We start from the raw sequence: 10,169 nt of genomic DNA, 5'->3' as shown, positions 1-10,169 counted from the left end.
GCTAGCATATTATTATTTGCGACTCTGTTTCGTATTCTAGGTGATCGTTGTTCTTGGTGATTCTGTTCGGTGATCGTGGTTCCATTGTTGGATTGTTGGTGTTTCTTGATCGTGGTTTCATTGTTAGTGTTTCTCGATCGTGGGTGTTTCTCGACTGTGGTTTAGCTATTGTGCGGGTTTACTGGTTTACTTACCATTTTTTTAATATTTATTTAATTTTTATTATTAAATAAATAAATAAAAATCAGAAAGAAAAGAGCCAACTTATTTGTTGCATGTGCACCTAGGATTTGATTTATCTTGTTATTTAAAGTAAAAGGGGTTATTATATCATGGCTATGGAGAATGACAAAAATCATTTTTGTGTCTGTTTTACCGGTAAGAATTATCCAATTTGGGAATTTTAGTTTAAAAATTATGTGAAGGGAAAGGGATTACAGAGTCACCTAGATGATGTTTCTAAGGCACCTACAAAAAAGGTTATGTTAAATGCGTGGGAAACTAAAGATGCTCAAATAATCACTTGGATCCTCGGCACTATTGATCCTCAAATGATCAATAATTTGCGTTCATTTTCAATTGCTAAAGAAATGTGGAATTATTTGAAGTGTATTTACAACCAAGACAATGTCGCCAAACTTTTTCAGCTGGAGCTGGAAATAGCTAATTACAAACAAGGTACTTTATTTGTTCAAGAATATTATTCTGGTTTTTTGAATCTGTGGACAGAACACTCTTCTCTTAGACATGCCGATGTTCCCAAGAATTCTCCCGCGGCTATTCAAGAGGTCTATAACAGAAGCAGACGAGATCAATTTCTCATAAAGCTTCGCCCATAATTTGAAGTTGTCAGAGGTGCTTTTTTGAATAGGAACCCCGTTCCTTCTTTAGATACATGTTGTCGCGGTGAGAATCAGATATCAAGCTATTGTATTAACTTGAGTCATAAAACATTAAATATTCACCACCGAACTTTAATTTATCCAAGGGAAGGGGAAAAGGTCGAATAAAACCCTAATTGTGCAATGTAAAAACAATGCGAAGAGATCTAAAGTTCGGGGGTTGGTTATACTAAGGGAAGGTATTAGCATCCTCAATATCTATAGTATCCTATAGGAACCTTTTGAAATTATTTGTGTTATGTTATTATTTGTTTTCTATTATTTGGAAAAATTTTATTGGGAAGGACCTAAAGGTTTTATTAAGTTTGCTCGCCAAAACTTCGCGGTCATGTGCCTACGTATCCTTATAAGGATGGAATCAGAGCAACCGTAGTTCACCTAACTAAGGGTGAAAGAACACTTGGTAGTGATCAAGGTTCCAAAGGGAGAATTAAGTGTTCATAACAAACACACTTACAAGAGTTACAACCTCTTACTTAAATCTAAGTTGAAAGTGAGAATGACTCTAACAAGGTAAAAGGGAAACTAGGGATTGCTAAACTACCTATGACATTAAGTTAATAAAGAGGTCTTTCCCTTGTATTTGAGAAAAATATAAATAAAAGATAAGCAAAATGAAGGAGATGTTCAAGCATGACATCAACAAACATAAGCACATGATAAAGAAGATGTTCATGCATGACATCAACAAAGATAAACAAATGGTAAAGAAGATGTTCAAGCATGACATTAACAAGGACAAACAAATATGAAAAAGATGGTCAAACATTACATCCACAAAGATAAGAAAATGAAGAAGATGTTCATACATGACATCAATAAATATAAGCACATGATAGAGAAGATGTTCAAACATGACATCAACAAAGATAAATAAATGGTAAAGAAGATGTTCAAGCATGACATCAACAATGACAAACAAGGATGAAGAAGATGTTCAAACATGACATCCACAAAGATAATCAAATGAAGAATATGTTCAAGCATGACATCAACAAATATATGGAAGCATGATCATAACAATATCAAGCATGGTATGTAAACACATATGTACAACATATGAACATGAATAAATATACAATAACATCAATCAAAGATGTGTAAAGCTAACATGAATATGAATTACATGGATATATCACCATGAAGAAACAAAGATGAATGACATAACAAAACATGAACATGTATATGGATGTCATAATAAGTATGAATGAACATGTATATGCATGAAGTAAGACATGGTTTAGACATAACATCAACTTAATCATGAAAAAAAGTTAAGGTATTCAAGACATGCATGTTAAGGTTAAATATGATCACAATCAAAGGTTCAACATCACACAAAAAGTTTGAACATGTAAACATACAAGTCATACAAAGACATGTTATCACAAGTTTAAAGAATTTGCAAACACATAAACAATAAACAAACACAATGGCACAAATGCACACAAAGGTTCAAAAAGACATGAAAGAATGACATGCTAATCATGGATCCATGGCAAAATAAACACACAAAATTTTATGGCATAGTAACAAAAGTTCAAAGCACATAAACATGTAAGCATACATTAAAGTAAGTCAAAATTAGGTCAAAACCAAAAGGAAAATATTAAAAACATCAAAAAAAGTTCATATATGATGCAAAACATTCATACAAGTCATGGTGATCAAGAAAAATTAAAGTATCAATCAAAGAAAGTCATTTGAAACCCTAAAATAATCCTAAAAAGGTACCAACTTTAGACAAGTATAAGTATGTTAAAAATAAATCAATTCTGGAATTTCTTTTCACTATCATAAAATAGACAAAATTATGAACACATAGCAAAAAGAGTGGCTCAAAAAGGCTTAGGGATCATCAAGTTATGAGTCTTTGAAGTTATGAAAAATAACAAAAATAAATAGGCAAAAAAACAATGAATAAAAATGGGTCTAAGGCAAGCAAGATTTGAACCCCAAACCTCTTGAACACTTAAAGCCCTAACGCACACACTCTAACCGCTGGGGCAGTGATACATCAATTATCTTAGTTACAAACATTAATATATATAATAAAACGATTCCAGAAACTGGAAAATGACACCAATTCATCATCTTCTTCCTCGTGTTCTTGCATGTTTCTTTTAATTTTTTTTCTCAAAATTTCAAACAACCATAACTCTCTCAATTTTCCATGAAATTAAAAATCGTAAGAACCTAAATTGCTCTATTTTTCGCAAGGAATCTAGTGGTATCATTATCTCATCCTAAAACTCAATGTAAAAAGCGTGCCAAGGCAAAAACTAGAACTGCACGTTTAATTTCCAAATAATAAAATCTCAATGCATGAGCATGGTATAATGCATACAGTAGCAAACATACAACAAACACACTATGTACTACATTTTAACTTCAATAAATATTCAAGAATGATGCATGAGCAAGAGTTTCAAGTGTAAGTGCACTTACCTATTGGAGAAAGTCCAATGCTTATTCTTAGCTACTACAGAGATAAGAGAGAGATTCTACCAGTCTTGTTAGTCCTTGAGGATAGTGTTTGAACAATGAGAATGGCCAGAAACAACTTGTATTATCTCACACAAATGTTCTTGCAAAGTGAAGAAGCACTACAACAAACAAGACCTTAGACAACGCTTTTTTTAGCCTTAGACAGCGCTTTAAAGCGCTGTCTAAACCTCCGCTGCTAAAGGTTTAGACAGCGCTTTTTTAAATCTTAAAAGCGCTGTCTAAGCCCCCCCCCCCCCTTAGACAGCGCTTTGGCCAAAAGCGCTTTATAAGACCCTCTTATTTTAAATTTTTTAGGTATACCTTAGACAGCGCTTTTGAAAAGCGCTGTCTAAGCCCCACCCCCTTAGACAGCGCTTTGGCCAAAAGCGCTTTCTAAGACCCTCCTATTTTAATTTTTTTAGGTATACCTTAGACAGCGCTTTTCAAAAAGCACTGTCTAAGCCCCCCTTAGACAGCGCTTTTGCCTAAAGTGCTTTCTAATCCCCCCCTTAGACAGCGCTTTTTACAAAAGCGCTGTCTAAGGTATACGAAAATTTTTGAAGCTTTTGTTTTAAACCACATTTTTTCCAGGTTTATAAACCAGAATTTCTACCTGTTTTCAACCAGATTTTTTCCACGCTAATAAAATAAAAATGAAGCAATTAGAACAATTCACATAAACTAAGAAAAATTAAACACACGGTGAATGAATGAGACTATTTTATTAATCATATCAAGATTCATAATACAACTATACATATTTTATCTTATGTGGAGAAAAGACATTCCTAGAGACTTAGAAATTATTGATGTGAGGCAAAATAAGATACAAATTATACAATAATAACTTAAAGCTTTGATTACTCCTTAACAAAAAAATAATCAATGGGCGTATATCGGCCCTCTCTCTGCGACAACTTTTGCTTCTTGGATTTGCTTTGTCTATTGATTCGGTGCTTTTGATCCTGACTGAAAAAACATAGACCTATCACATCAAACACTTTAAACAGAAATGTGGAATCACTGTCTAGTTCAATAATTTACCTTTGAATCGGAATAGATGTTTGGCGAATACTTGATTCTTCCTTTTGAAGCTTCTCAGCAAAATGGAAATCAGAATGCTCTAATCTTTCCTCAACAAAACTTGGAGGAAGTTCTATTCCACAGAGTGAACATTTATAGTCATTCAACCACAACATTGTTGTTTCCTGACAAGAATTAAGTCTATCCTCCTCCAGAAGATTAGACCCATCATTCACATTTTTCCCCTCAAACTTCCCCTGGAATGAAGTTGATCCAAGCATCTCTGTACATGCACTGTGGTGAGAACTTGCAGCATCATTACCAGAAGTTTGTACCTGGTAAATACGGCAGAGATGATAAATAGTAGCGCTAAAAAACATCAACATGCTCCTCAATCCGCCAAAGCAATTATTCGATTGCGGAAACTGACCTATATCAATATATGTCAGCTACTTCGAAAAATAAAGAGAGAAAAGGAGATATACCTTCTCTGCACCATCATTTTTCCAGAGAGTGTAGCTTTGGTGATTTACATCTAATGAATGATTACCATCAAAAGGATCTCTGCTATCAAGCTGGCTTGTGTGCCCAACATCAATCGAAGGATCAGTTTCTATATCACTGATAAAGTCATGATCTGTAACATCTGAAAAAGGGTCCTTTTTCCTATTGGCTTCTCCTGAAGTAATGAAATTGGTAATAGTCTTCTGTGTACGATCAGGGGTAGCACCACTACCACTTTTATCTCCGTTAAACTGTGATACTCTAAGACCTAAGAGGAGAAGAAAAATCTGTAATGCACTGACTTATACAAGGAACTAATGTGAACTTGCTCATAGACTATATCTATAAGCAGAAAGCACCCTCTTATATTGGCCTTGAGCACCATCTGAATAATTGGTCAACAATAAAGCAAGTTAACAGAAACATATACCTATTAATCTTACTGAAACGGGAAGTTCAGCTTTCAGCAATTTTGATGCATGCTTCAGAATATCCTCACTTGAGTTGATGTAGTTTTGTAAAGTCACAGCTCTATTCCGAACCTATAGATTGAGCATTTTTTTAGTACTTGCAAGAGAAATATAGTAAGATAGTAAAATGCATGGTGATCATGACAAATCCTTAAAGGAACTTGAACAATATTAACAACTTTTCTTTTAACAAAGCTTTGTCCAGAGGTAAGAACCCAAGCCAGAGAATTGACCTCTATCATAAACAGAAAATTGTTTAGAAAGAAACAGAGTCAAGAAATCACAAGTACCTCAAAAGAAGTAGTTTTCAGTTTAAGAGTCAACGTTCGCCCATGAAGGCCCTCTTTCTGCATGTCTGTGGACAGCATTTCAGCAAGCTCCACTGCAAACATAAGCTTGCATGGCTCATCTTTTTTATGATTCAATATAACTAAACACTTATCTAATTCAAAAACTCAGCATCTCATAGTGTCATTAGCATGTGTAACAAAACTGTAACCTAAACTGAAGGAATCTCATGACAATGGAGTTTAAACTTAAGAGGATCTCCACAAATTCAAACTGATCAACTACAATTATGATGACAACATTTAAAATTTGAAATCAAAATTCCCTGAAAAATGAACAATAATTGACAAGACATATACCCAGTTTTTTCTGCAACAGCACTTCGTCCTCAGTGGCAGAAAATGTCCTTTCATTGCTGATACTTTTCCGAAAACTTGCTTGGGGAGAATCAGTCTTTCCAAGCCCTAAACCCACAGAGTAAAAAAAATCTGCAACAATTTGATAAAAAATCACATGTTAGTAAGGATTTTACAAGATTAATTTAGAATGAAACATGTATGATTAGAAATAAAAGATTATCGTTAGTAAACCCAGATGAAGCTAAATTAGAAACTTCCCAAACAATGGTTGTAGAAAGCTGAAACTAGAAAGTGAACAGAACATAGAGAATTAATAAAATAATTCTTAGCACCAGAACTTTTTACCCGTGCGGAGGCGTTGCTAACCTCCCTTTTGGGTTTCTTTCAATGTCCTAAAAGCTGAGAAAACACAGCTTGCCAACATTTGGGAAGATGCAAGTTCGGAGAGAAAGAAAAAACAAAAGCCAGTAAATACTAGGCAAATTATTATCTCCATAGTTTTATGGATAGTTTAGTGTTCAATTTAGGAATAGGAACCCTCTTTAACAAACTTATGTTGAAGTTCAATAGAAGCTTATAGAATTAGGCAGACAAAAGACATCAAGTATGAGCACCTCTTTTGGCAGCAAATCCCATCCATGTTTCAAATGAGGTTTGTCGTAGTTTTACACCAGCCTTAACAAACCTTTTCGCGTACTTATTAATCAACTCCCATTCATCTGTATTGTAACAAATGCTGCAAATGATTGACCCAGGTAACAGGTCAGAAAAACATACTTAAGAGAACAAAAGCAACATACAAGAAAAGGTGAGATTCATAATTTGTCTAGTGTTGGACAATACTAAAAACCAAGCAAACTAACTGCATTGTAGGCTTGTAGCCTAAGGCACAAAGAGGCACCAAATTGCCTTCATACAATCAAATAGAGCTTTGGGGGAACTAACAACAGATCATGATTTGAAAATGAAGCATGCCAGCCAGTTTAAAGGGAATAACAATGAAATCAACAAAAAGTTCAGCAACTCCTTTTAGAGGTAAACACCATATTAAAATCTTATTCACAGAAGACCCTTTGTACTGCAAAACAAAATCATGAAAATGCAAAACGAATGACATACCTAAAAACTATATCTGCCGTGCCCGGTTGCAATGGTAAATCATTCCTCTTCAAAAGTTTCATTACTTCCACCAATAGATTAGTATCATTGTGATTCTTAGCATACGTCTACAACAAAATAACAGTAACTTATCAATTGCAAACAGGAGAGAAAATCAAAGAAATTAGAGCATTAGAATGTCAAATAATACCAATATATGGTGTGCCGATGCAACACTTGGCGCCAATCCATAGACATTATGCTTCCACAGAGCCTTCTTTCCTGCTCACACATTAAAATCAAATAACCTTAAAATGCCATTTCATATCTTCAAATTTCATAAATGAAACAGCACAGATTAAAAATAATAAAATGCAAACACAAACAAACCATACCAAAATCAAGGGCTCCGGCATGAACACATGCTTTCGTAACTTCCCAGCAGAGACTGCAGTTAAAATCATCATGTATGCGAAGATTCGACAACCTCTGCTCACATAAAACAATAATTAAACCCGTCACCATAGCAAAGAGACTGAATCAATATATAGATAGAGATTCTGCAAAAGTATAGAAACTAACGAATCTGCGGAGGTTCTGCAAAACGTCAAAGAGAAGACTAATATCGTGACGGTGTTTACAATTCTCAATCATCGACCATAGCCAAGCATTTGGAGGCATGGATCGTTTAACATTTACAGACTGAAGCATTTTATCATAAAGATCCTTCACAGCTTCTACATTGAAAAATTCAACAATACAAAATCAATAAACATCACAAAATTGAAATTCGAAAAACGAATTTACAGTTAACAAATGAATGAAGAACCTGTTGGAGTTTCTTCAACATTATCAACTCCGGGACTGTAATTGCGTTGTGCGAGCCCTGAGAGAAACGGTTGTTCGGTGCTTCGAAGATGAAATGAAAGGAAAATCGGAGACTGTAAGAGCCGAGAGACTCGGCGAGAATTTGATACTGCTTGCATGGCTTAATCTGGAAGGGAGCGAGTTAGAACTCAGGTGTCGCCTCCGGGTGAACTAGGTAGATTTGAGGAAGAAGGAGAAGCTTAAGCCTCGTCTCAGGGTTTACGACAGATGGAGAGTGAGAAGGAGAAGCTTAAGCCTTTTAAGAATGAAATCGGGACGAAACTGCTTGGTGGAAAGCCTCAATTCGTTGTAGGTAAAAATATGGACGTTGCTGTATCCAGCACCTTCACGAAGTTCTTTGATATTCATGGAACCAGTACCACCACCTAATAGAGTTGTTGGTGCAGTGGATTCATTTCCAACCGAACCTGATTCATAGCAAATTCAAGAATAAAATAACGGAAAGAGAAAATGCGAGAAAGAAATTGAAGTACCTGTGGAATTAGGTTTTGGTTTTGAATCGGAGAGGGAAACGTGTTTTTCTTCAATGCTGAAGCAAATCCCCATGAATATCGATCTGAACAGAAACCGCGTTTACACACATTCAGAATTCATTGTTGGAATGAATGAGAGTTAGGTTTTAGAGAGAGAAAGAGAGAGAGAGTGGAGAATGATTCAAAGATGAAGAGTGGCATTGCTTTGGGCGTAGAAAGCGCCAAACACGTTCAACTTTCTTAAAGGAACTCTTATGTTATTAAAATATTTTGTTCAAAATGAATATGAAATTTATATTTTTTAAAATATATAAATTATTTTAATGAGTTGAATATTGAGTACCCCTTAGACAGCGCTTTTGGTTTTAATTTTTTTTTTTAATTTAAAGACTTTAGACAGCGCTTTATCAAAAGCGCTGACTAAGGTCTATATTTAAAAGTGCTTTCTAAAAGCGCTGTCTAAGGGGGGGTCTTAGACAGCGCTTTTAAAAAGCGTTGTCTAAGACCCCCCCTTAGACAGCGCTTTCATTATTTTTTTGGAACATTTTCCGTGTTTTATTTTAATTTTAACCTTAGACAGCGCTTTCTTTTAAAAGCGCTGTCTAAGATGCGCTGTTAAAAGTCATTTTTGGCGTAGTGAAGTGAAATGGTGAATGATAAAATAGATGCTACAGAACTTGTTCAAGTGATTAAATAAGCTCTAAATGGTGTCTAGAGATGATCTGTGGTATTTGTTTGGAAGATACACGTGGAGAATAAGTTTGGTTAAAGAACTTGCAAAAATAATGTGTTTTTGCAAATTCTAATGGAATGGGAGTTTGATGAAGTGCTGAGGGGTTATTGTTGTGTGTTTTGAGACTTAAGGGATCCCTCTATTTATAGGAAAAGAGTGAGGATTGGAACTGATTAGAAACAAAAATTGTGAAGTTATGGTTTTGGTTGAGAATGAATGAGAAGTTTGCATGAATAGTTGAGTTTCAAGGAGTTTGTCGTATTTCCCTAGCCTCTACAAGGTTGCTTCTGATCTCTTAAGATTGTTTGTGATTTTTAGGGACAAGTTTCAAGGGTGAAAGAGTGAGTTGTTGACATAAAGTTTGCTTTATCAAAGTAGTAATGTGACCTTTTGCAAATTCACCCATAAATGGTATAATGCAATGGACAAAACCTCAACTCCTTGTGTAATGCACTTAGGATTCATATAAACATCTGATTATGGATAGATTTATACACAAGAGGACCTGCAATCAAGAAATTTTTACATTTGAAATGGTTTTCCTCCAAAAATTCATCATGAACATGACTTGAAATTCAAGTTTGGAACCCCAACTTCCCATTTTCTAAACTCATAGCTCATGCATGGGAAAAAAATTTACTTGTACTTTTTAAAAATCCCCAGACATGCTCTACAACTTTCATGTTTTGAGTTTTTTCTGAATCAAAGTGGATCATGATGAAAATTGGCTGTAAAGTTTATCACTTTTTAGGGATCAAAACTGTCTTAAATTTTTTTTAAGTGTTTCAACTTGAGACACCAACTTTATAGCCTCATAAATCAAAATCCTTGCACTTTTATGGAATCAACCCTCTATGACAAACTTGAAGTATGGAACAAGTGCTTTCATTTGAGCTTTGTAGCAAAGAAAATGACTAGTCGGATTGGAAGTTATGGCTTGAGAA

At 34.8% G+C, this 10,169-nt stretch overlaps 3 protein-coding genes across 3 annotated transcripts; all 3 read right to left on the bottom strand.

Moving 5' to 3' along the window:
- Positions 1-4,092: 4,092 nt before the first annotated feature.
- On the bottom strand, positions 4,093-6,172 carry LOC127121711 (DNA polymerase kappa; the record flags this gene model as incomplete). The annotated part of the gene is made up of 6 exons (XM_051052157.1): positions 4,093-4,358; positions 4,434-4,747; positions 4,898-5,184; positions 5,347-5,458; positions 5,677-5,768; positions 6,034-6,172. Coding segments are annotated over 6 exons (1,053 nt in total), but the record flags the coding sequence as incomplete, so codon positions are not given.
- A 444-nt stretch (positions 6,173-6,616) lies between these two features.
- Positions 6,617-8,168, bottom strand: LOC127117789 (uncharacterized). Its single transcript, XM_051047898.1, has 6 exons — positions 7,961-8,168; positions 7,714-7,868; positions 7,527-7,620; positions 7,343-7,413; positions 7,153-7,259; positions 6,617-6,769 (listed from the first exon to the last, which is right to left on the bottom strand). The coding sequence occupies exons 1-6, from the start codon at positions 8,115-8,117 to the stop codon at positions 6,634-6,636; spliced, it is 720 nt and encodes a 239-aa protein (XP_050903855.1). The 5' UTR covers positions 8,118-8,168; the 3' UTR covers positions 6,617-6,633.
- A 49-nt stretch (positions 8,169-8,217) lies between these two features.
- LOC127121709 (probable serine/threonine-protein kinase PBL17) lies at positions 8,218-8,725 on the bottom strand. The gene is made up of 2 exons (XM_051052156.1): positions 8,493-8,725; positions 8,218-8,426 (listed from the first exon to the last, which is right to left on the bottom strand). The coding sequence occupies exons 1-2, from the start codon at positions 8,563-8,565 to the stop codon at positions 8,218-8,220; spliced, it is 282 nt and encodes a 93-aa protein (XP_050908113.1). The 5' UTR covers positions 8,566-8,725.
- Positions 8,726-10,169: the final 1,444 nt, after the last annotated feature.

Source organism: Lathyrus oleraceus, chromosome 2, assembly GCF_024323335.1.
Source record: "Lathyrus oleraceus cultivar Zhongwan6 chromosome 2, CAAS_Psat_ZW6_1.0, whole genome shotgun sequence".
NCBI lineage: Eukaryota > Viridiplantae > Streptophyta > Magnoliopsida > Fabales > Fabaceae > Lathyrus > Lathyrus oleraceus.
This window is presented reverse-complemented; position numbering and strand designations above follow the sequence as displayed.